Source organism: Oncorhynchus gorbuscha, unplaced genomic scaffold (genome assembly GCF_021184085.1).
Source record: "Oncorhynchus gorbuscha isolate QuinsamMale2020 ecotype Even-year unplaced genomic scaffold, OgorEven_v1.0 Un_scaffold_2844, whole genome shotgun sequence".
Taxonomy (NCBI): Eukaryota; Metazoa; Chordata; class Actinopteri; order Salmoniformes; family Salmonidae; genus Oncorhynchus; species Oncorhynchus gorbuscha.
Genome location: NW_025747245.1, coordinates 840 through 27,500, shown reverse-complemented (window position 1 = coordinate 27,500; position 26,661 = coordinate 840). Strand labels below are relative to the sequence as shown.

The 26,661-nt window shown below is 42.9% G+C and overlaps 2 protein-coding genes and 1 pseudogene across 2 annotated transcripts; 1 reads left to right on the top strand and 2 right to left on the bottom strand.

Moving 5' to 3' along the window:
• Positions 1-2,681: 2,681 nt before the first annotated feature.
• LOC124026864 (BCL2/adenovirus E1B 19 kDa protein-interacting protein 2-like) lies at positions 2,682-18,113 on the top strand (the record flags this gene model as incomplete). Its single annotated transcript, XM_046339537.1, has 4 exons — positions 2,682-2,922; positions 6,244-6,330; positions 6,505-6,603; positions 17,723-18,113. Coding segments are annotated over 4 exons (485 nt in total), but the record flags the coding sequence as incomplete, so codon positions are not given.
• Positions 18,114-19,946: 1,833 nt separating this feature from the next.
• LOC124026863 (beta-1,3-galactosyl-O-glycosyl-glycoprotein beta-1,6-N-acetylglucosaminyltransferase 3-like) lies at positions 19,947-21,750 on the bottom strand. Its single transcript, XM_046339535.1, has 2 exons — positions 21,742-21,750; positions 19,947-21,649 (listed from the first exon to the last, which is right to left on the bottom strand). The coding sequence occupies exons 1-2, from the start codon at positions 21,748-21,750 to the stop codon at positions 20,426-20,428; spliced, it is 1,233 nt and encodes a 410-aa protein (XP_046195491.1). The 3' UTR covers positions 19,947-20,425.
• Positions 21,751-23,298: 1,548 nt separating this feature from the next.
• On the bottom strand, positions 23,299-25,744 carry LOC124026865 (annotated as a pseudogene).
• Positions 25,745-26,661: the final 917 nt, after the last annotated feature.

Sequence of the window (26,661 nt, the reverse complement as noted above, 5' to 3'; positions counted from 1 at the left end):
TCATCTGAATAGTAGTAGTAGCCTGTATCTGTATAGTAGTAGTAGTAGCCTGCATCTGTATAGTAGTAATAGTAGCCTGTATCTGTGTAGTAGTAGTAGCCTGTATCTGTATAGTAGTAGTAGTAGTAGTAGCCTGTATCTGTGTAGTAGTAGTAGTAGTAGCCTGCATCTGTATAGTAGTAATAGTAGCCTGTATCTGTATAGTAGTAGTAGTAGTAGTAGCTTGTATCTGTGTAGTAGTAGCCTGTATCTGTATAGTAGTAGTATTAGTAGTAGTTGTAGCGTGTATATGTATAATAGTAGTAGTAGTTGTAGCGTGTATATGTATAGTAGTAGTAGCCTGTATCTGTATAGTAGTAGTAGTAGTAGTAGTAGTAGTAGTAGTAGTAGTAGTAGTTGTAGCGTTCATCTGAATAGTAGTAGTAGCCTGTATCTGTATAGTAGTAGTAGTAGTAGTAGTAGCCTGCATCTGTATAGTAGTAATAGTAGCCTGTATCTGTATAGTAGTAGTAGTAGTAGTAGCTTGTATCTGTGTTGTAGTAGTAGTAGTAGCTTGTATCTGTGTAGTAGTAGTAGTAGTAGCCTGTATCTGTATAGTAGTAGTAGTAGTAGTAGTAGTTGTAGCGTGTATATGTATAGTAGTAGTAGTAGTTGTAGCGTGTATATGTATAGTAGTAGTAGTAGTAGCCTGTATCTGTATAGTAGTAGTAGTAGTAGTAGTAGTTGTAGCGTTCATCTGAATAGTAGTAGTAGCCTGTATCTGTATAGTAGTAGTAGTAGTAGTAGTAGCCTGCATCTGTATAGTAGTAATAGTAGCCTGTATCTGTGTAGTAGTAGTAGCCTGTATCTGTGTAGTAGTAGTAGCCTGTATCTGTATAGTAGTAGTAGTAGCTTGTATCTGCGTAGTAGTAGTAGTAGTAGTAGCCTGCATCTGTATAGTAGTAATAGTAGCCTGTATCTGTATAGTAGTAGTAGTAGTAGTAGTAGCCTGCATCTGTATAGTAGTAATAATAGTAGCCTGTATCTGTATCTGTGTAGTTGTAGTAGCCTGTATCTGTGTAGTAGTAGTAGCCTGTATCTGTATAGTAGTAGTAGTAGCTTGTATCTGCGTAGTAGTAGTAGTAGTAGTAGTAGTAGCCTGCATCTGTATAGTAGTAATAGTAGCCTGTATCTGTATAGTAGTAGTAGTAGTAGTAGCCTGTATCTGTGTAGTAGTAGTGGTAGTAGTAGCCTGTATCTGTATGGTAGTAGTAGCCTGTATCTGTATAGTAGTAGTAGCCTGTATCTGTATAGTAGTAGTTGTAGTAGTAGCTTGTATCTGTGTAGTAGTAGTAGTAGCTTGTGTCTGTGTAGTAGTAGTAGCCTGCATCTGTATAGTAGTAATAGTAGCCTGTATCTGTGTAGTAGTAGTAGTAGCAGTAGTAGTAGCCTGTATCTGTGTAGTAGTAGTAGTAGTAGTAGTAGTAGTAGTAGTAGCTTGTATCTGTGTAGTAGTAGTAGTAGCTTGTATCTGTGTAGTAGTAGTAGTAGTAGCCTCTATCTGTGTAGTAGTAGTAGTAGCAGTAGTAGTAGCCTGTATCTGTGTAGTAGTAGTAGTAGCCTGTATCTGTGTAGTAGTAGTAGTAGTAGTAGTAGTAGTAGTAGTAGTAGTAGCCTCTATCTGTGTAGTAGTAGTAGCCTCTATCTGTGTAGTAGTAGTAGTAGTAGTAGCTTGTATCTGTGTAGTAGTAGTAGTAGTAGCTTGTATCCGTGTAGTAGTAGTAGTAGTAGCCTCTATCTGTGTAGTAGTAGCCTCTATCTGTGTAGTAGTAGTAGCCTCTATCTGTGTAGTAGTAGTAGTAGTAGTAGCCTGTATCTGTATAGTAGTAGTAGTAGTAGTAGCCTGTATCTATGTAGTAGTAGTAGCCTGTTTCTGTATAGGAGTAGTAGTAGCCTGTATCTGTATAGGAGTAGTAGTAGCCTGTATCTGTATAGGAGTAGTAGTAGCCTGTATCTGTATAGGAGTAGTAGTAGCCTGTATCTGTATAGGAGTAGTAGTAGCCTGTATCTGTATAGGAATAGTAGTAGTAGCCTGTATCTGTATAGGAATAGTAGTAGTAGTAGTAGCCTGTATCTGTATAGGAATAGTAGTAGTAGTAGCCTGTATCTGTATAGGAATAGTAGTAGTAGTAGCCTGTATCTGTATAGGAATAGTAGTAGTAGTAGTAGTAGCCTGTATCTGTGTAGTAGTAGTAGTAGTAGCCTGTATCTGTATAGGAATAGTAGTAGTAGTAGTAGCCTGTATCTGTATAGGAATAGTAGTAGTAGTAGTAGCCTGTATCTGTATAGGAATAGTAGTAGTAGTAGTAGCCTGTATCTGTATAGGAATAGTAGTAGTAGTAGTAGCCTGTATCTGTATAGGAATAGTAGTAGTAGTAGTAGCCTGTATCTGTGTAGTAGTAGTAGTAGCCTGTATCTGTGTAGTAGTAGTAGTAGTAGTAGCCTGTATCTGTGTAGTAGTAGTAGTAGTAGTAGCCTATGTATATATCTAATATTAGTATGCAGTGGGTCCCTAGTGTCACCTAACCCTCACCCCTCTCTGTCACCTAACCCTCACCCCTCTCTGTCACCTAACCCTCACCCCTCTCTGTCACCTAACCCTCACCCCTCTCTGTCACCTAACCCTCACCCCTCTCTGTCACCTAACCCTCACCCCTCTCTGTCACCTAACCCTCACCCCTCCCTGTCACCTAACCCTCACCCCTCTCTGTCACCTAACCCTCATCCCTCTCTGTTGTTGTGTGTTATCAGGTATGTGATCGGCACTTTGGAGCTCCTGGTAGCAGAGAACTATATGATAGTGTATCTGAACGGCGCCACGTCCAGGAAGAAGATGCCCAGTGTGGGCTGGCTCAGGAAGTGCTATCAGCAGATCGACCGCAGGTGAGATGTCATAAGGTGAATGCACCAATTTGTAAGTCGCTCTGGATAAGAGCGTCTGCTAAATGACTTAAATGTAATGTAAATGTGAGACATAGCAGCCCAGTTACTCTGGAACCCAGTAGCCCAGTTATTTTGTTACCATTGTACCCAGTAGACCTGTTCGCAGTATATATATATATATATATATATATATGCCATTTAGCAGACGCTTTTATCCAAAGCGACTTACAGTCATGTGTGCATACATTCTACGTATGGGTGGTCCCGGGGATCGAACCCACTACCCTGGCGTTACAAGCGCCATGCTCTACCAACTGAGCTACGCAGTAGACCAGTTACTCTGGTACCTAGTAGACCTGTTACCCAGTAGACCTGTTACCCAGTAGACCTGTTACCCAGTAGACCTGTTACCCAGTAGACCTGTTACCCAGTAGACCAAATCAAAATCAAATCAAATGTATTTATATAGACCTTTGTACATCAGCTGATATCTCAAAGTGCTGTACAGAAACCCAGCCTAAAACCCCAAACAGCAAGCAATGCAGGTGTAGAAGCACGGTGGCTAGAAAAAACTAGAGAGGAACCAGGCTATGTGGGGTGGCCAGTCCTCTTCTGGCTGTGCCGGGTGGAGATTATAACAGAACATCGCCAAGATTTTCAAACGTTCATAGATGACCAGCAGGGTCAAATCATAATAATCACAGTAGTTGTAGAGGATGCAACAGGACAGCACCTCGAGTAAATATGAACAATTTAGGGTTCCATAGCCACAGGCAGAACAGTTGAAACTGGAACAGCAGCAAGGCCAGGTGAACTGGGGACAGCAAGGAGTCATCATCAATGTGTCGGAGGAAACACCGTGCACCTGGCAACCTTGGTTAGCGCGCAATGCGCCCGGCCCGCCACAAGAGTCGCTGGTGTGCGATGAGACAAGGATATCCCTACCGCCCAAGCCCTCCCTAACCCGGACGACGCTGGGCCAATTGTGCGTCACCCCACGGACCTCCCGGTCGCAGCCGGTTACGACAGAGCCTGGGCGCGAACCCAGAGTCTCTGGTGGCACAGCTGGCGCCACCCGCTGCGCCACCCTGGAGCTATATTATTCATTTTAAACAAGGGCATTAGCATGAGTTGAACTTACCAGTCCAAAACGGTGACATTGTTCCTCTTCTGCAGGCACCGTTACAGATTATACACAGTGGATACAACAGTGTCCTCTCAAAAAATATTTCTCCACTTGGGAATCACTGAATCGTCCTACAACAATCTCTGTCTCAGTTTTCCAATCAATTTCTTCTAAAATTGTGTGTACATCTGTATATCTAGACTTAGATTTAGCTTTCCCTGACTTAGTCGCTGATTGATATATAAACAGCTGAATCTGCTGTGCGTAAATGCGTAGCTCCTTCCGGAATAAAACTTAAATAGCGAATGACTCTTTACGCCGGAGTTTACGACATGGGTTGGTCTTCCAACACACAACCATTGCATATTAACATTTACCTCAGCTCATTGGCTATCTACCAAGCTAGATTTTGAGACGATCAGTGGTCATTGGGTTAAAATACTGTCAATCAACCAAACAATGGTCATATCATTGGTGCTTTGTGATGTCATTACTTGTTGTCTTCAAATCAGTTTCTTTCAGTCCATACGTCCCGCGAAAAGGCCCATCAGGTTTGATTGTGTCACAAACAAACCAGTTGATTGCAGTGAAACCAAACATGACTGGAAAAGTCACGTTCTGTGTGGGTTATTTACCTGGAATGTGTCGTCGAAAATGGAATGAGACACAAGCGGTTCACAAAATGTTTCGTGTTAGGCTTTAAAAACGGATTTTATCAAACAAATCATTCATTGTGTAACAATGAGCATTGGGATTGCAAACAGAGGAAGATCGTCGTAAACTATTTATTTTCAATGCAGTTATTATGTCATGTTACGTTACGCCTGTGCTGGTTGAAATTGTTTGTTTTTTTATTATATTTTTAGTTTAGTTTTTTTATTATTATTATTATATAGTTTTTTTTATGGGGCTCTATCCTCAGATAATCACATCGTATTCTTTCGCAGTAAATCCTTTTTTAAATCTGACAACGCAGTTGGATTAGCAAGATGACTATTTATGTAGCGATCACTGTATGTTGGCGAATTTCATCCCGCTACGGGGTTCCGTGCGCAGAACAAGAAATTTTGGAGTGGTTGAAAAATGAGTTTTAATGACTCCATACTAAGTGTATGTAAACTTCTGACTTCAACTGTATCTACATTACAACACACTGCTCTATCACAACATACACCGTTAAGATAAGTGGTGTATGTGTGTAAAGGCCATTGTTGCAACCCCTATTACTAGCCTGTTCAAACTCTTTCATATTGTCTGAGATTGGAAGGCTCTCGCGGTCATTCCCCTCTTCGCTGTGTTAAGCAATTGGTGATGCCCATTGCCCAAGCAGCTGGGGATGCCCATTGCCTAAACAGCCAGGGATGCCCATTGCCCAAGCAGCCGGGGATGCCCATTGCCCAAGCAGCTGGGGATGCCCATTGCCCAAGCAGCTGGGGATGCCCATTGCCCAAGCAGCTGGGGATGCCCATTGCCCAAGCAGCTGGGGATGCCCATTGCCCAAGCAGCTGGGGATGCCCATTGCCCAAGCAGCTGGGGATGCCCATTGCCCAAGCAGCTGGGGATGCCCATTGCCCAAGCAGCTGGGGATGCCCATTGCCCAAGCAGCTGGGGATGCCCATTGCCCAAGCAGCTGGGGATGCCCATTGCCCAAGCAGCTGGGGATGCCCATTGCCCAAGCAGCTGGGGATGCCCATTGCCCAAGCAGCTGGGGATGCCCATTGCCCAAGCAGCCGGGGATGCCCATTGCCCAAGCAGCCGGGTATGCCCATTGCCCAAGCAGCCGGGTATGCCCATTGCCCAAGCAGCCGGGGATGCCCATTGCCCAAGCAGCCGGGGATGCCCATTGCCCAAGCAGCCGGGGATGCCCATTGCCCAAGCAGCCGGGGATGCCCATTGCCCAAGCAGCCGGGGATGCCCATTGCCCGAAGCAGCCGGGGATGCCCATTGCCCAAGCAGCCGGGGATGCCCATTGCCCAAGCAGCCGGGGATGCCCATTGCCCAAGCAGCCGGGGATGCCCATTGCCCAAGCAGCCGGGGATGCCCATTGCCCAAGCAGCCGGGGATGCCCATTGCCCAAGCAGCCGGGGATGCCCATTGCCCAAGCAGCCGGGGATGCCCATTGCCCAAGCAGCCGGGGATGCCCATTGCCGAACCATTGGCTGTTCACTAAGGACATGCTCTTTCTCCTCTTTCAGGTTAAGGAAGAATTTGAAGTCGTTGATTATTGTCCACCCCTCCTGGTTTATCCGCACCCTCCTGGCCCTCACCAAACCCTTTATAAGGTAGGTGGTCATGTGTTATAACTCTTCTTCATAACCGTCACCAAACCCTTCCTAAGGTAGGTAATAACCTTTCATAAGGTACAGTAGGTGCCTCTGTGTTTTCATAATTAAGATGTTGGAAAATAAAGACCTATCAGATCATTCCCTAAATGTCTTGTGCTTTCCTTGTTTCAGCTCAAAGTTCAGCCAGAAGATCCAATTTGTGTTCAACTTGACAGACCTTTCTGAACTGGTTCCTATGGAATACGTCTCTATTCCAGACTGCATTAAAGAGTAAGTCTGGGTAGTTTCTCTGTAACAGACTGCATTAAAGCGTAGTTATGTTTAGTATATCTCTATACCAGACTGCATTAAAGAGTAAGTCTATGTAGTATATCTCTATACCAGACTGCATTAAAGAGTAGGTCTGTGTAGTATATCTCTATACCAGACTGCATTAAAGAGTAGGTCTATGTAGTATATCTCTATACCAGACTGCATTAAAGAGTAGGTCTATCTCTATACCAGACTGCATTAAATAGTAGGTCTATGTAGTATGTATCTATATCAGACTGCATTAGAGAGTAGGTCTATGTAGTATATCTCTACCAGACTGCATTAAAGAGTAGATCTATCTCTAGACTGCATTAAATAGTAGGTCTATCTCTATACCAGACTGCATTAAATAGTAGGTCTATCTCTATACCAGACTGCATTAAATAGTAGGTCTATCTCTATACCAGACTGCATTAAAGAGTAGGTCTATCTCTATACCAGACTGCATTAAAGAGTAGGTCTATCTCTATACCAGACTGCATTAAAGAGTAGGTCTATCTCTATACCAGACTGCATTAAAGAGTAGGTCTATCTCTATACCAGACTGCATTAAAGAGTAGGTCTATCTCTATACCAGACTGCATTAAAGAGTAGGTCTATCTCTATACCAGACTGCATTAAAGAGTAGGTCTATGTAGTATATCTCTAAACCAGACTGCATTAAAGAGTAGGTCTATGTAGTATATCTCTATACCAGACTTCATTAAAGAGTAGGTCTATGTAGTATATCTCTATACCAGACTGCATTAAAGAGTAGGTCTATGTAGTATATCTCTATACCAGACTTCATTAAAGAGTAGGTCTATGTAGTATATCTCTATACCAGACTGCATTAAAGAGTAGGTCTATCTCTATACCAGACTGCATTAAAGAGTAGGTCTATGTAGTATATCTCTATACCAGACTTCATTAAAGAGTAGGTCTATGTAGTATATCTCTAAACCAGACTGCATTAAAGAGTAGGTCTATGTAGTATATCTCTATACCAGACTTCATTAAAGAGTAGGTCTATGTAGTATATCTCTATACCAGACTGCATTAAAGAGTAGGTCTATGTAGTATATCTCTATACCAGACTTCATTAAAGAGTAGGTCTATGTAGTATATCTCTATACCAGACTGCATTAAAGAGTAGGTCTATGTAGTATATCTCTATACCAGACTGCATTAAAGAGTAGGTCTATCTCTATACCAGACTGCATTAAAGAGTAGGTCTATGTAGTATATCTCTATACCAGACTTCATTAAAGAGTAGGTCTATGTAGTATATCTCTATACCAGACTGCATTAAAGAGTAGGTCTATCTCTATACCAGACTGCATTAAAGAGTAGGTCTATGTAGTATATCTCTATACCAGACTTCATTAAAGAGTAGGTCTATGTAGTATATCTCTAAACCAGACTGCATTAAAGAGTAGGTCTATGTAGTATATCTCTATACCAGACTTCATTAAAGAGTAGGTCTATGTAGTATATCTCTATACCAGACTGCATTAAAGAGTAGGTCTATGTAGTATATCTCTATACCAGACTTCATTAAAGAGTAGGTCTATGTAGTATATCTCTATACCAGACTGCATTAAAGAGTAGGTCTATGTAGTATATCTCTATACCAGACTGCATTAAAGAGTAGGTCTATCTCTATACCAGACTGCATTAAAGAGTAGGTCTATGTAGTATATCTCTATACCAGACTGCATTAAAGAGTAGGTCTATCTCTATACCAGACTGCATTAAAGATTAGGTCTGTGTAGTATATCTCTATACCAGACTGCATTAAAGAGTAGGTCTATGTAGTATATCTCTATACCAGACTGCATTAAAGATTAGGTCTATGTAGTATATCTCTATACCAGACTGCATTAAAGATTAGGTCTATCTCTATACCAGACTGCATTAAAGATTAGGTCTATGTAGTATATCTCTATACCAGACTGCATTAAAGATTAGGTCTATGTAGTATATCTCTATACCAGACTGCATTAAAGATTAGGTCTATGTAGTATATCTCTATACCAGACTGCATTAAAGATTAGGTCTATCTCTATACCAGACTGCATTAAAGATTAGGTCTATGTAGTATATCTCTATACCAGACTGCATTAAAGATTAGGTCTATGTAGTATATCTCTATACCAGACTGCATTAAAGATTAGGTCTATGTAGTATATCTCTATACCAGACTTCATTAAAGTGTAGGTATATCTCTATACCAGACTTCATTAAAGTGTAGGTCTATGTAGTATATCTCTATACCAGACTTCATTAAAGTGTAGGTATATCTCTATACCAGACTGCATTAAAGATTAGGTCTATGTAGTATATCTCTATACCAGACTTCATTAAAGTGTAGGTCTATGTAGTATATCTCTGTACCAGACTTCATTAAAGAGTAGGTCTATGTAGTATATCTCTATACCAGACTGCATTAAAGAGTAGGTCTGTGTAGTATATCTCTATACCAGACTGCATTAAAGAGTAGGTCTATGTAGTATATCTCTATACCAGACTGCATTAAAGATTAGGTCTATGTAGTATATCTCTATACCAGACTGCATTAAAGATTAGGTCTATGTAGTATATCTCTATACCAGACTGCATTAAAGATTAGGTCTATGTAGTATATCTCTATACCAGACTGCATTAAAGATTAGGTCTATGTAGTATATCTCTATACCAGACTGCATTAAAGATTAGGTCTATGTAGTATATCTCTATACCAGACTGCATTAAAGATTAGGTCTATCTCTATACCAGACTGCATTAAAGATTAGGTCTATGTAGTATATCTCTATACCAGACTGCATTAAAGATTAGGTCTATGTAGTATATCTCTATACCAGACTGCATTAAAGATTAGGTCTATGTAGTATATCTCTATACCAGACTGCATTAAAGATTAGGTCTATGTAGTATATCTCTATACCAGACTTCATTAAAGTGTAGGTATATCTCTATACCAGACTTCATTAAAGTGTAGGTCTATGTAGTATATCTCTATACCAGACTTCATTAAAGTGTAGGTATATCTCTATACCAGACTGCATTAAAGATTAGGTCTATGTAGTATATCTCTATACCAGACTGCATTAAAGAGTAGGTCTATCTCTATACCAGACTGCATTAAAGAGTAGGTCTATGTAGTATATCTCTATACCAGACTGCATTAAAGAGTAGGTCTGTGTAGTATATCTCTATACCAGACTGCATTAAAGAGTAGGTCTATGTAGTATATCTCTATACCAGACTGCATTAAAGAGTAGGTATATCTCTATACCAGACTGCATTAAAGATTAGGTCTATGTAGTATATCTCTATATCAGACTGCATTAAAGAGTAGGTCTATGTAGTATATCTCTATACCAGATTGCATTAAAGTGTAGGTATATCTCTATACCAGACTGCATTAAAGAGTAGGTCTATGTAGAATATCTCTGTAACAGACGGCATTAAACAATTTAAAGGTGATGCTACCAAATGCTAATTGAGTGTATGTAAAATTCTGACCCACTGGGAATGTGATGAAAGAAATAAAAGCTGAAATAAATCATTCTCTCTACAGTCGTGACCAAATGTTTTGAGAATGACACAAATATTAATTTCCACAAAGTTTGCTGCTTCAGTGTCTTTAGATATTTTTGTCAGATGTTACTATGGAATACTGAAGTATAATTACAAGCATTTCATGAGTGTCAAAGGCTTTTATTGACAATTACATGAAGTTGATGCAAAGACTCAATATTTGCAGTGTCAACCACTCTTTTTCAAGACCTGACTGATGGCAGCCTATTCTTGCATAGTCATTGCTTGGAGTTTGTCAGAATTTTGTTTGTCCACCCGGGGTTTTGTTTGCCCGCCTCTTGAGGATTGACCACAAGTTCTCAATGGGATTAAGGTCTGGGGAGTTTCCTAGCCATGCACCCAAAATATCAATGTTTTGTTCCCAGAGCCACTTAGTTATCACTTTTGCCTTATGGCAAGGTGCTCCAACATGCTGGAAAAGGCATGGTTCGTCACCAAACTGTTCCTGGATGGTTGGGAGAAGTTGCTCTCGGAGGATGTGTTGGTACCATTCTTTCTTCATGGCTGTGTTCTTAGGCAAAATTGTGAGTGAGCCCACTCCCTTGGCTGAGAAGCAAACCCACACATGAATGGTCTCGGGATGCTTTACTGTTGGCATGACACAGGACTGATGGTAGCGCTCACCTTGTCTTCTCCGGACAAGCATTTTTCCGGATGTCCCAAACAAAAAGGGGATTCATCAGAGAAAATGACTTTACCCCAGTCCTCAGCAGTCCAATCCCTGTACCTTTTTCAGAATATCAGTCTGTCCCTGATGTTTCCCCTCGAGAGAAGTGGCTTCTTTGCTGCCTTCTTGATACCAGGCCATTCTCCAAAAGTCTTCACCTCGCTGTGCGTGCAGATGCACTCACACCTGCCTGCTGCCATTCCTGAGCAAGCTCTGTACTGGTGGTGCCCCGATCCCGCAGCTGAATCAACTTTAGGAGACGGTCCTAGCGCTTGCTGGACTTTCTCGGGCGCCCTGAAGCCTTCTTCACAACAATTGAACCGCTCTCCTTGAAGTTCTTGATGATCTAATAAATGGTTGATTTAGGTGCAATCTTACTGGCAGCAACATCCTTGCCTGTGAAGCCCTTTTTGTGAAAAGCAATGATGACGGCATGTGTTTCATTGCAGGTAACCATGGTTGACAGAGGAAGAACAATGATTCCAAGCACCGCCCTCAATTTGAAGCTTCCAGTCTGTTATTCAAACTCGAATCAGCATGACAGAGTGATCTCCATCCTTGTCCTCATCAACACTCACACCTGTGTTAACAAGATAATCACTGACATGATGTCAGCTGGTCCTTTTGTGGCAGGGCTGAAATGCAGTGGAAATGTTTTGTGGGGATTCAGTTAATTTAATTGGCACAGAGGGACTTTGCAATTAATTGCAATTCATCTGATCACTCTTCATAACATTCTGGACAATATGCAAATTGCCATCATACAAACTGAGGCAGCAGACTTTGTGAAAATGAATATTTGTCTCATTCTCAAAACTCATTCTCAAAACTTTTGTCCACGACTGTTTGGTTCCAGTCCCCACGGTGTTATACTTAGTATAGTGGAGGCCAGTTAGGGGTTTGGTTCCAGTCCCCACGGTGTTATACTTAGTATAGTGGAGGCCAGTTAGGAGTTTGGTTCCAGTCCCCATGGTGTTATACTTAATATAGTGGGGGTCAGTTAGGGGTTTGGTTCCAGTACTCATGGTGTTCTACTACTTAGTATAGTGGAGGTCAGTTAGGGGTTTGGTTCCAGTCCTCAGTGTTCTACTTAGTATAGTGGAGGTCAGTTAGGGGTTTGGTTCCAGTACTCAGTGTTCTACTTAGTATAGTGGAGGTCAGTTAGGGGTTTGGTTCCAGTACTCATGGTGTTCTACTTCTTAGTATAGTGGAGGTCAGTTAGGGGTTGGTTCCAGTCCTCAGTGTTCTACTTAGTATAGTGTGGTTCAGTTAGGGGTTTGGTTCCAGTCCTCACGGTGTTATACTACTTAGTATAGTGGAGGTCAGTTAGGGATTTGGTTCCAGTACTCATGGTGTTCTACTTCTTAGTATAGTGGGGGTCAGTTAGGGGTTTGGTTCCAGTCCTCAGTGTTCTACTTAGTATAGTGGAGGTCAGTTAGGGGTTTGGTTCCAGTCCTCATGGTGTTCTACTTAGTATAGTGGAGGTCAGTTAGGGGTTTGGTTCCAGTCCTCAGTGTTCTACTTAGTATAGTGGAGGTCAGTTAGGGGTTTGGTTCCAGTCCTCATGGTGTTCTACTTAGTATAGTGGGGGTCAGTTAGGGGTTTGGTTCCAGTACTCAGTGTTCTACTTAGTATAGTGGAGGTCAGTTAGGAGTTTGGTTCCAGTCCTCATGGTGTTATACTTAGTATAGTGGGGGTCAGTTAGGGGTTTGGATCCAGTCCTCATGGTGTTATACTTCTTAGTATAGTGGAGGTCAGTTAGGGTTAGCTTCCAGTCTTCATGGTGTTATACGTCTTAGTATAGTGGAGGTCAGTTAGGGGTTAGCTTCCAGTCCTCATGGTGTTCTACTTAGTATAGTGGAGGTCAGTTAGGGTTAGCTTCCATTCCTCATGGTGTTCTACTTAGTATAGTGGAGGTCAGTTAGGGTTGGTTCCAGTCCTCATGGTGTTATACTTCTTAGTATAGTGGGGGTCAGTTAGGGTTTGGTTCCAGTCCTCAGTGTTCTACTTATTATAGTGGAGGTCAGTTAGGGGTTGGTTCCAGTCCTCATGGTGTTCTACTTAGTATAGTGGAGGTCAGTTAGGGGTTGGTTCCAGTCCTCATGGTGTTATACTTCTTAGTATAGTGGAGGTCAGTTAGGGGTTAGCTTCCAGTCCTCATGGTGTTCTACTTAGTATAGTGGAGGTCAGTTAGGGGTTAGCTTCCAGTCCTCATGGTGTTCTACTTAGTATAGTGGAGGTCAGTTAGGGGTTGGTTCCAGTCTTCATGGTGTTATACTTCTTAGTATAGTGGAGGTCAGTTAGGGGTTGGTTCCGGTCCTCATGGTGTTATACTTCTTAGTATAGTGGGGGTCAGTTAGGGGTTTGGTTCCAGTCCTCAGTGTTCTACTTAGTATAGTGGAGGTCAGTTAGGGGTTAGCTTCCAGTCCTCATGGTGTTCTACTTAGTATAGTGGAGGTCAGTTAGGGGTTGGTTCCAGTCTTCATGGTGTTATACTTCTTAGTATAGTGGAGGTCAGTTAGGGGTTGGTTCCGGTCCTCATGGTGTTCTACTTAGTATAGTGGAGGTCAGTTAGGGGTTGGTTCCAGTCTTCATGGTGTTATACTTCTTAGTATAGTGGGGGTCAGTTAGGGGTTTGGTTCCAGTCCTCAGTGTTCTACTTAGTATAGTGGAGGTCAGTTAGGGGTTTGGTTCCAGTACTCAGTGTTCTACTTAGTATAGTGGAGGTCAGTTAGGGGTTTGGTTCCAGTACTCATGGTGTTCTACTTCTTAGTATAGTGGAGGTCAGTTAGGGGTTGGTTCCAGTCCTCAGTGTTCTACTTAGTATAGTGTGGTTCAGTTAGGGGTTTGGTTCCAGTCCTCACGGTGTTATACTACTTAGTATAGTGGAGGTCAGTTAGGGATTTGGTTCCAGTACTCATGGTGTTCTACTTAGTATAGTGGAGGTCAGTTAGGGTTTGGTTCCAGTCCTCAGTGTTCTACTTAGTACAGTGGAGGTCAGTTAGGGGTTTGGTTCCAGTCCTCATGGTGTTCTACTTAGTATAATGGAGGTCAGTTAGGGGTTTGGTTCCAGTCCTCAGTGTTCTACTTAGTATAGTGGAGGTCAGTTAGGGGTTTGGTTTCAGTCCTCATGGTGTTCTACTTAGTATAGTGGGGGTCAGTTAGGGGTTTGGTTCCAGTACTCAGTGTTCTACTAAGTATAGTGGAGGTCAGTTAGGAGTTTGGTTCCAGTCCTCATGGTGTTATACTTAGTATAGTGGGGGTCAGTTAGGGGTTTGGATCCAGTCCTCATGGTGTTATACTTCTTAGTATAGTGGAGGTCAGTTAGGGGTTAGCTTCCAGTCTTCATGGTGTTATACGTCTTAGTATAGTGGAGGTCAGTTAGGGGTTAGCTTCCAGTCCTCATGGTGTTCTACTTAGTATAGTGGAGGTCAGTTAGGGGTTAGCTTCCAGTCCTCATGGTGTTCTACTTAGTATAGTGGAGGTCAGTTAGGGGTTGGTTCCAGTCCTCATGGTGTTATACTTCTTAGTATAGTGGGGTTCAGTTAGGGGTTAGCTTCCAGTCCTAATGGTGTTTACTTCTTAGTATAGTGGAGGTCAGTTAGGGGTTGGTTCCAGTCCTCATGGTGTGTACTTCTTAGTATAGTGGAGGTCAGTTAGGGGTTAGCTTCCAGTCCTCATGGTGTTCTACTTAGTATAGTGGAGGTCAGTTAGGGGTTTGGTTCCAGTACTCATGGTGTTATACTACTTAGTATAGTGGGGGTCAGTTAGGGGTTTGGTTCCAGTCCTCAGTGTTCTACTTAGTATAGTGGGGGTCAGTTAGGGGTTTGATTCCAGTCCTCAGTGTTCTACTTAGTATAGTGGGGTTCAGTTAGGGGTTAGCTTCCAGTCCTCATGGTGTTCTACTTAGTATAGTGGAGGTCAGTTAGGGGTTGGTTCCAGTCCTCATGGTGTTATACTTCTTAGTATAGTGGGGGTCAGTTAGGGGTTTGGTTCCAGTCCTCAGTGTTCTACTTATTATAGTGGAGGTCAGTTAGGGGTTGGTTCCAGTCCTCATGGTGTTCTACTTAGTATAGTGGAGGTCAGTTAGGGGTTGGTTCCAGTCCTCATGGTGTTATACTTCTTAGTATAGTGGAGGTCAGTTAGGGGTTAGCTTCCAGTCCTCATGGTGTTCTACTTAGTATAGTGGAGGTCAGTTAGGGGTTAGCTTCCAGTCCTCATGGTGTTCTACTTAGTATAGTGGAGGTCAGTTAGGGGTTGGTTCCAGTCTTCATGGTGTTATACTTCTTAGTATAGTGGAGGTCAGTTAGGGGTTGGTTCCGGTCCTCATGGTGTTATACTTCTTAGTATAGTGGGGGTCAGTTAGGGGTTTGGTTCCAGTCCTCAGTGTTCTACTTAGTATAGTGGAGGTCAGTTAGGGGTTAGCTTCCAGTCCTCATGGTGTTCTACTTAGTATAGTGGAGGTCAGTTAGGGGTTGGTTCCAGTCTTCATGGTGTTATACTTCTTAGTATAGTGGAGGTCAGTTAGGGGTTGGTTCCGGTCCTCATGGTGTTCTACTTAGTATAGTGGAGGTCAGTTAGGGGTTGGTTCCAGTCTTCATGGTGTTATACTTCTTAGTATAGTGGGGGTCAGTTAGGGGTTTGGTTCCAGTCCTCAGTGTTCTACTTAGTATAGTGGAGGTCAGTTAGGGGTTTGGTTCCAGTACTCAGTGTTCTACTTAGTATAGTGGAGGTCAGTTAGGGGTTTGGTTCCAGTACTCATGGTGTTCTACTTCTTAGTATAGTGGAGGTCAGTTAGGGGTTGGTTCCAGTCCTCAGTGTTCTACTTAGTATAGTGTGGTTCAGTTAGGGGTTTGGTTCCAGTCCTCACGGTGTTATACTACTTAGTATAGTGGAGGTCAGTTAGGGATTTGGTTCCAGTACTCATGGTGTTCTACTTAGTATAGTGGAGGTCAGTTAGGGGTTTGGTTCCAGTCCTCAGTGTTCTACTTAGTACAGTGGAGGTCAGTTAGGGGTTTGGTTCCAGTCCTCATGGTGTTCTACTTAGTATAATGGAGGTCAGTTAGGGGTTTGGTTCCAGTCCTCAGTGTTCTACTTAGTATAGTGGAGGTCAGTTAGGGGTTTGGTTTCAGTCCTCATGGTGTTCTACTTAGTATAGTGGGGGTCAGTTAGGGGTTTGGTTCCAGTACTCAGTGTTCTACTAAGTATAGTGGAGGTCAGTTAGGAGTTTGGTTCCAGTCCTCATGGTGTTATACTTAGTATAGTGGGGGTCAGTTAGGGGTTTGGATCCAGTCCTCATGGTGTTATACTTCTTAGTATAGTGGAGGTCAGTTAGGGGTTAGCTTCCAGTCTTCATGGTGTTATACGTCTTAGTATAGTGGAGGTCAGTTAGGGGTTAGCTTCCAGTCCTCATGGTGTTCTACTTAGTATAGTGGAGGTCAGTTAGGGGTTAGCTTCCAGTCCTCATGGTGTTCTACTTAGTATAGTGGAGGTCAGTTAGGGGTTGGTTCCAGTCCTCATGGTGTTATACTTCTTAGTATAGTGGGGTTCAGTTAGGGGTTAGCTTCCAGTCCTAATGGTGTTTACTTCTTAGTATAGTGGAGGTCAGTTAGGGGTTGGTTCCAGTCCTCATGGTGTGTACTTCTTAGTATAGTGGAGGTCAGTTAGGGGTTAGCTTCCAGTCCTCATGGTGTTCTACTTAGTATAGTGGAGGTCAGTTAGGGGTTTGGTTCCAGTACTCATGGTGTTATACTACTTAGTATAGTGGGGGTCAGTTAGGGGTTTGGTTCCAGTCCTCAGTGTTCTACTTAGTATAGTGGGGGTCAGTTAGGGGTTTGATTCCAGTCCTCAGTGTTCTACTTAGTATAGTGGGGTTCAGTTAGGGGTTAGCTTCCAGTCCTCATGGTGTTTACTTCTTAGTATAGTGGAGGTCAGTTAGGGGTTTGGTTCCAGTCCTCATGGTGTTCTACTTAGTATAGTGGAGGTCAGTTAGGGGTTTGTTTCCAGTACACATGGTGTTCTACTTACATTTACATTTACATTTAAGTCATTTAGCAGACGCTCAGTTAGGAGTTTGGTTCCAGTACTCATGGTGTTATACTACTTAGTATAGTGGAGGTCAGTTAGGGGTTTGGTTCCAGTCCTCATGGTGTTCTACTTAGTATAGTGGGGGTCAGTTAGGGGTTTGGTTCCAGTCCTCATGGTGTTATACTTCTTAGTATAGTTGAGATCAGTTAGGGGTTTGGTTCCAGTCCTCATGGTGTTATACTTAGTATAGTGGAGGTCAGTTAGGGGTTGGTTCCAGTCCTCATGGTGTTATACTTCTTAGTATAGTGGAGGTCAGTTAGGGGTTAGCTTCCAGTCCTCATGGTGTTCTACTTAGTATAGTGGAGGTCAGTTAGGGGTTAGCTTCCAGTCCTCATGGTGTTCTACTTAGTTTAGTGGAGGTCAGTTAGGGTTTGGTTCCAGTCCTCATGGTGTTATACTTCTTAGTATAGTGGAGGTCAGTTAGGGGTTAGCTTCCAGTCCTCATGGTGTTCTACTTAGTATAGTGGGGGTCAGTTAGGGGTTTGGTTCCAGTCCTCAGTGTTCTACTTAGTATAGTGGGGGTCAGTTAGGGGTTTGGTTCCAGTCCTCAGTGTTCTACTTAGTATAGTGGAGGTCAGTTAGGGGTTTGGTTCCAGTCCTCATGGTGTTCTACTTAGTATAGTGGGGGTCAGTTAGGAGTTTGGTTCCAGTCCTCATGGTGTTATACATCTTAGTATAGTGGAGGTCAGTTAGGGGTTTGGTTCCAGTCCCAGAGCTCTGACGATTATTCTCTTTCCACAGGCTCGACCAGGAGAAACCCGTCAGAGTGGAGATGGCAGCCATGCCAGAGACAGAGTAAGACTACCTGGGCGGCTTGCTAGCTCTGCTCTGTCTGTCCTGCACAGCTCCAGACCGATGACGAATGTTCAGAACCACAGCTGATCAGCCTTTACTGTTGATAATGTGTGTTGCAACTGGAGAGACTTAGAGAGCTAGCCCAGGTGCAGGAGACCATTCTCCCTGTTACTTTGTTACAACCCTCTAACTCTCCTTTTGTCATTGTTACGACCCCCTCTCTCCCTCTCTCATTGTTACGACCCTCTCTCTCTCCCTCTCTCATTGTTACGACCCTCTCTCTCCCTCTCTCATTGTTACGACCCTCTCTCTCTCCCTCTCTCATTGTTACGACCCTCTCTCTCCCTCTCTCATTGTTACGGCCCTCTCTCTCTCCCTCTCTCATTGTTACGACCCTCTCTCTCCCTCTCTCATTGTTACGACCCTCTCTCTCCCTCTCTCATTGTTACGACCCTCTCTCTCTCCCTCTCTCTCATTGTTACGACCCTCTCTCTCTCCCTCTCTCTCATTGTTACGACCCTCTCTCTCCCTCTCTCATTGTTACGACCCTCTCTCTCTCCCTCTCTCATTGTTACAACCCTCTCTCTCCCTCTCTCATTGTTACGACCCCCTCTCTCCCTCTCTCATTGTTACGACCCTCTCTCTCTCCCTCTCTCATTGTTACGACCCTCTCTCTCCCTCTCTCATTGTTACGACCCTCTCTCTCTCCCTCTCTCATTGTTACGACCCTCTCTCTCCCTCTCTCATTGTTACGACCCTCTCTCTCTCCCTCTCTCATTGTTACGACCCTCTCTCTCCCTCTCTCATTGTTACAACCCCCTCTCTCCCTCTCTCATTGTTACAACCCCCTCTCTCCCTCTCTCATTGTTACAACCCCTCTCTCCCTCTCTCATTGTTACAACCCCTCTCTCCCTCTCTCATTGTTACAACCCCTCTCTCCCGCTCTCATTGTTGCGACCCTCTCTCTCCCTCTCTCATTGTTACGACCCCCTCTCTCCCTCTCTCATTGTTACGACCCTCTCTCATTGTTACGACCCTCTCTCTCCCTCTCTAATTGTTACAACCCTCTCTCTCCATCTCTCTCCCTCTCTCATTGTTACGACCTTCTCTCTCCCTCTCTCATTGTTACGACCCTCTCTCTCCCTCTCTCATTGTTACGACCCTCTCTCTCCCTCTCTCATTGTTACGACCCTCTCTCTCCCTCTCTCATTGTTACGACCCTCTCTCATTGTTACGACCCTCTCTCATTGTTACGACCCTCTCTCTCTCCCTCTCTCATTGTTACGACCCTCTCTCATTGTTACGACCCTCTCTCTCCCTCTCTCATTGTTACGACCCTCTCTCTCCCTCTCTCATTGTTACGACCCTCTCTCTCTCTGGTCAATCTCTCCACCGTGCTCTGTAACCTTTTATGTATCAAGCCAAACATAGAAATGTTGATGTCATAGTTACTTTTTGTATCTGCAATGTATTTAAGGCAATCTGTTACTGAGGGTTAATGCTTGTTCTTCATTACATTTAAATATATATTTATATTCAACAGGTGAGAAAGGACAAAGATTAATATATATTTTTATGTTTTTATTTTATTTGATCCTTATTTTTGGTCACATGACCCCACAGAGTGATGTTAAATAGAGCAGGTTTCACAGCACCAGGAAACGCTTTACTGCAGGCTTTGCATGACCTGGAAACGGTTTACTGCTAATGTCTTTGAAAGAATCCTACATGAAAAAGTTCCTGTCATCTGTCTGGATCGACCAGATTCTGTCTGTCTGTAGCGACAACAAGGTATATGTTGTGAAAACAGAGAACCTAAAGAGATATTGGTTGATGCTGGAATGTGATACCAGTCTTACTGTCAATCAGGATGTTGGTTTTTGTCAAGTGTTTTTGGACGTTCTTGTACATTATTTCTCTGAAGTAAAAATCCAAATCCAAATGTGTCTTTATTCATTAGGAATAATTTTTCAAGTACAACAGAACAACACACATACTTACCACAGTAGTTGGCATACAAAACATATCGTTAATACATTATATACTATACTAACAATGCATTACAGGGTAAGACTGGGTTTAGTTTCATGTTTGACTCAAATTAGTTACAATCATGTCTTAGGTATTCTACAGTAAAAAAATGGCATGGTTCCAACAAAAACGACTTAAATGTGGAGTCAAATGAAAAAGCTGCCTTAATACCTTGGTGTTACTTAAGATATTGTTTAACATTATAGCGGCTTTAATTAAAACACAGAGAAGATGAGCTGCTTCTAAATGAGTAAGAACATTTCTGACTGTAAAGCCATTTTGCATAAAGGCGTGTGCTGAATGTTATAAAACTTTATAGCCTGGCATTGTTGACTACATATAGAACAGGAATAACGATGGTATAACTTACAGAATTGATGTGTTCAGTGAAACTAGTCATTGGACTAGATGCAGTACTAATTAAAGACTACAGGAGGGTGTATGTCTGGAATATTCATAGCAATCACAACGTCTAAGAAAAACTACATCATTTTATTTACAACCCTCTTACATTAACATCAGAAATACACAGTATAAATCAGAAATAAAACACACTCTAGCCGTTTGAGAATAGAGTTAAAGGGGTAAAAACAGCTACACGATTGTATTTACAACCTTTCATAGTTTTTGTAAGATATTCCCAGATTCCACTGTCCTTACTGATACACGGTGTGTTGCTTTAAAGCGCAGGTATGACTCCAGACACCTGATCGCCACATCATCCACCTCGGGGTCAAACTTGTTAGCGATAAGGTGGTGTTGGTTTAGGAGCCACTGCAGGTCTCCAGCTCCATAGACACACACAGCTCTCCTGTAGGTCCCGGAGCAGTGGGGGTAGGGGGCTCCGCTCCTCACATCCCCAGCCAGGTAGCTCCACCTCACTACCCTGGCTATGGAGTTCATATCAGACTGCTGGTACTTACTGTTGGAGGGGTTGGAGCCTGGGACAGCGGGCATGCGCTGCAGAGTGGCCCACAGGTGTTCATCAGGACTATAGGTGTCCTTCTCCCACTCCAGCAGAACCCGGACCTCCTGACTCTTCATCACGTGATGGACGAAGGCTCTGGATACCACGAAGTAGGCGTTGCCAGAGAACATGGGGGTGTTGATTGGTGGAGGGGTCTTCTTAACCTCTGTCCTGACTACTGTATCCGTGACGTTGTGGTGGAACTGCCATCTGCCCTTCTTGTAGCCGTTGGTGACCTCTGACTCCATGCTGTTCTTTCCGTTCAGCAGCTTGAAGGCCTGAACCATCTCAGCGTTGGTCTTAATGGGGAAGTCGGTTCCACAGGTGTTGAGAAGGTACCTCCACTGGACAGGTGACTTTAGCAGGTCCTCCATGCAGTTCAGGTCAGCCTGCACTCTGGACCAGGAGGCGTAGATCACGCTCTCTATCTTACTGGCCACAAACACATTGGGTAGGCAGGACACGATAGCTCTCACTGCACTCCTGAAGTCCTCGGATGATTTCTGGTCGATGTGGACGCAGTAGACGTTCTGAGGAGTGTACAAAGCACGCAGGAGCCTCTCAAACATCTCAATCTTCTCGTGGATGACCATGGAGTAGGCGATGGGGAACTCCTTTTCCTCCTGGCTCAGAGGAACGGTGATGAACCCTCTGTCTGCAACGTACCTCTGACAGTCCTGAGTTACGTTGTGGTAGAACTCCTCTGAAAGCAGCTTCTGCTTCTTCTTGGTCTTCAACAGGAGGCTGAGCTGCTCCCTCTCCAGACCCTCCATGTCTCCTCGGATTATGGCTGAGCAGGCCTGCAGGTCGGCAGCGTAGTCCGAGGGGAGGAGGTCTGCAGCGGGGAGAGGACCCTGTCTGAGGCCAGCGGACGTCTGAGAGCCATCCACAGGAGCAGAGAGACTGATCCACTCAATAGGATCAGAGACAAGTTCTTGAACACTCTCTGAGATCTGGACAAGGAAACTGCAGCCATTACTAGTCTGGTATTCTCTTTCTATGATGTCTTGTTAGTATTCTTTATCTGATATTAGTATCAATGGAAACCAACGAGAAGAAGACTACTGCTCAACTGAATGTGTCTCACTTCCACCCCAGCTCAAGTAAATGATGCACATCTCTCACACCTCAGTTTAAAAGGAGAGGTGTGATCATTAACTTTAGTGGGCATGGTCTATAGTCATGGTGTATACACCAGTTGGTAGAAACGTACTGTATCCACGGGAGTGGCTCAACTTGTGGCACCTGTATGTGGATAGTTTCCTCAATCCACATCTTGACACGTTAGTAGCACATTGATACTGAAAGTGTAAAGTAGAGTAAACAGAAATATCAAGTTCATCTTTCTTCTCTGGAACCTGTTTAGAAACAGTGAAAAATAGGTTGAGAATAAAACATGTAACATACAGTGGGGAAAACAAGTATTTGAAACACTGACGATTTTGCAGGTTTTCCTACTTACAAAGCATGTAGAGGTCTGTAATTTTTATCATATGTACACTTCAACTGTGAGAGACGGAATCTAAAACAAAAATCCAGAAAATCACATTTTATGATTTTTAAGTAATTATTTAGCATTTACATAATATAAACATGTAACATATATAAACATGTAACATATAATATAAACATGTAACATATATAAACATGTAACATATAATATAAACATGTAACATATATAAACATGTAACATATAATATAAACATGTAACATATAATATAAACATGTAACATATAATATAAACATGTAACATATAATTTAAAAAAACGTAAGCCTATGCAACATTAACCTATTAAAAACAGTACTGTAGCAATGAGGTTTGTGCAGTAGGCTATAAGCTAATACATTGTCACCTCATATTGGCTTTGCTAGAATTGCCCTGTTCGGACTATTTTTTTAAATAAATAAAAATCTCTAGAAATGTGAGGTAGGCTTTATGATCACACCAGTAATAGATCTGTTGTTGTAGTACTGTTGAGGCACAGCTGAGTGAGCGTACATTTATATAATTAGCTTTTTATTTTACTGGGCTGATGGTGCCTCATCTGATGGCCAGTCTCAGCGGAGGGAGACAGCAGCAGACTGAGGGTCCATCTCTCAACGTCCCTTCGCACTCCCTTTCCTCCACTGACACTGACCAACAAGGGACACTGTCTTCCAGCTGTTGGCAAACCTCGAGACTCCTCACAAATTCATCTTATTCATGTTCCTATGAGAGGAGGAATATTCCTTAATATTAAAAAAGAGCCATGCCACTAATAACAACAATGCAAGCCTATCGATGCATTTTCCTACTCATTCACTACAGCTACAGTGCTGGTTGTAGCGCGAGTGGAAGTAGGAAGAAGACACATTTTATGGCTTATAAAAGTGTTTACAGTGCTGAGTAAGAAAAACATAAAACCAGCCGCTCTTGGCTGTATTCGTTGACAGTCTCTCTCTAGTCATGGTTTGAAATCTCACTGTATCAGCTTTGCTGTAGCTTCCTTGATACCTGCTACATTACTGCAGACATGGTCATCTGATCCATCCGATTGGCCAGCGTTAGAACCTTCAGACACATGAAATGGTTCAAAATCAGACAACAATTTGACTACCCGGTACACAGGACAGGTGAATCATCTACCAGCAACAGTGTGAGACAAAACAAATGTTTGGAGAGTGGATCGAAATGATTTGGAGATCAACCAGTCGATCAGGTTTGATAGGATGGTGAAGAAAAGCATTACATCATTCCTTTTAACTTCATTCACATGGTTTGAAATGTCTGTAAATATGGGTAAATTATGACTGATCATACAGGTAGATGAAGTCAACATGGATAAATGAATCTGAACATGTGGGTAAAATGTCTGATTTTAATAACGATGGTATAACTGTTACAGAATTGATGTGTTCAGTGAAACTAGTCATTGGACTAGATGCAGTACTAATTAAAGACTACAGGAGGGTGTATGTCTGGAATATTCATAGCAATCACAACGTCTAAGAAAAACTACATCATTTTATTTACAACCCTCTTACATTAACATCAGAAATACACAGTATAAATCAGAAATAAAACACACTCTAGCCGTTTGAGAATAGAGTTAAAGGGGTAAAAACAGCTACACGATTGTATTTACAACCTTTCATAGTTTTTGTAAGATATTCCCAGATTCCACTGTCCTTACTGATACACGGTGTGTTGCTTTAAAGCGCAGGTATGACTCCAGACACCTGATCGCCACATCATCCACCTCGGGTCAAACTTGTTAGCGATAAGGTGGTGTTGGTTTAGGAGCCACTGCAGGTCTCCAGCTCCATAGACACACACAGCTCTCCTGTAGGTCCCGGAGCAGTGGGGGTAGGGGGCTCCGCTCCTCACATCCCCAGCCAGGTAGCTCCACCTCACTACCCTGGCTATGGAGTTCATATCAGACTGCTGGTACTTACTGTTGGAGGGGTTGGAGCCTGGGACAGCGGGCATGCGCTGCAGAGTGGCCCACAGGTGTTCATCAGGACTATAGGTGTCCTTCTCCCACTCCAGCAGAACCCGGACCTCCTGACTCTTCATCACGTGATGGACGAAGGCTCTGGATACCACGAAGTAGGCGTTGCCAGAGAACATGGGGGTGTTGATTGGTGGAGGGGTCTTCTTAACCTCTGTCCTGACTACTGTATCCGTGACGTTGTGGTGGAACTGCCATCTGCCCTTCTTGTAGCCGTTGGTGACCTCTGACTCCATGCTGTTCTTTCCGTTCAGCAGCTTGAAGGCCTGAACCATCTCAGCGTTGGTCTTAATGGGGAAGTCGGTTCCACAGGTGTTGAGAAGGTACCTCCACTGGACAGGTGACTTTAGCAGGTCCTCCATGCAGTTCAGGTCAGCCTGCACTCTGGACCAGGAGGCGTAGATCACGCTCTCTATCTTACTGGCCACAAACACATTGGGTAGGCAGGACACGATAGCTCTCACTGCACTCCTGAAGTCCTCGGATGATTTCTGGTCGATGTGGACGCAGTAGACGTTCTGAGGAGTGTACAAAGCACGCAGGAGCCTCTCAAACATCTCAATCTTCTCGTGGATGACCATGGAGTAGGCGATGGGGAACTCCTTTTCCTCCTGGCTCAGAGGAACGGTGATGAACCCTCTGTCTGCAACGTACCTCTGACAGTCCTGAGTTACGTTGTGGTAGAACTCCTCTGAAAGCAGCTTCTGCTTCTTCTTGGTCTTCAACAGGAGGCTGAGCTGCTCCCTCTCCAGACCCTCCATGTCTCCTCGGATTATGGCTGAGCAGGCCTGCAGGTCGGCAGCGTAGTCCGAGGGGAGGAGGTCTGCAGCGGGGAGAGGACCCCTGTCTGAGGCCAGCGGACGTCTGAGAGCCATCCACAGGAGCAGAGAGACTGATCCACTCAATAGGATCAGAGACAAGTTCTTGAACACTCTCTGAGATCTGGACAAGGAAACTGCAGCCATTACTAGTCTGGTATTCTCTTTCTATGATGTCTTGTTAGTATTCTTTATCTGATATTAGTATCAATGGAAACCAACGAGAAGAAGACTACTGCTCAACTGAATGTGTCTCACTTCCACCCCAGCTCAAGTAAATGATGCACATCTCTCACACCTCAGTTTAAAAGGAGAGGTGTGATCATTAACTTTAGTGGGCATGGTCTATAGTCATGGTGTATACACCAGTTGGTAGAAACGTACTGTATCCACGGGGAGTGGCTCAACTTGTGGCACCTGTATGTGGATAGTTTCCTCAATCCACATCTTGACACGTTAGTAGCACATTGATACTGAAAGTGTAAAGTAGAGTAAACAGAAATATCAAGTTCATCTTTCTTCTCTGGAACCTGTTTAGAAACAGTGAAAAATAGGTTGAGAATAAAACATGTAACATACAGTGGGGAAAACAAGTATTTGAAACACTGACGATTTTGCAGGTTTTCCTACTTACAAAGCATGTAGAGGTCTGTAATTTTTATCATATGTACACTTCAACTGTGAGAGACGGAATCTAAAACAAAAATCCAGAAAATCACATTTTATGATTTTTAAGTAATTATTTAGCATTTACATAATATAAACATGTAACATATATAAACATGTAACATATAATATAAACATGTAACATATATAAACATGTAACATATAATATAAACATGTAACATATATAAACATGTAACATATAATATAAACATGTAACATATAATATAAACATGTAACATATAATATAAACATGTAACATATAATTTAAAAACGTAAGCCTATGCAACATTAACCTATTAAAAACAGTACTGTAGCAATGAGGTTTGTGCAGTAGGCTATAAGCTAATACATTGTCACCTCATATTGGCTTTGCTAGAATTGCCCTGTTCGGACTATTTTTTTAAATAAATAAAAAATCTCTAGAAATGTGAGGTAGGCTTTATGATCACACCAGTAATAGATCTGTTGTTGTAGTACTGTTGAGGCACAGCTGAGTGAGCGTACATTTATATAATTAGCTTTTATTTTACTGGGCTGATGGTGCCTCATCTGATGGCCAGTCTCAGCGGAGGGAGACAGCAGCAGACTGAGGGTCCATCTCTCAACGTCCCTTCGCACTCCCTTTCCTCCACTGACACTGACCAACAAGGGACACTGTCTTCCAGCTGTTGGCAAACCTCGAGACTCCTCACAAATTCATCTTATTCATGTTCCTATGAGAGGAGGAATATTCCTTAATATTAAAAAAGAGCCATGCCACTAATAACAACAATGCAAGCCTATCGATGCATTTTCCTACTCATTCACTACAGCTACAGTGCTGGTTGTAGCGCGAGTGGAAGTAGGAAGAAGACACATTTTATGGCTTATAAAAGTGTTTACAGTGCTGAGTAAGAAAAACATAAAACCAGC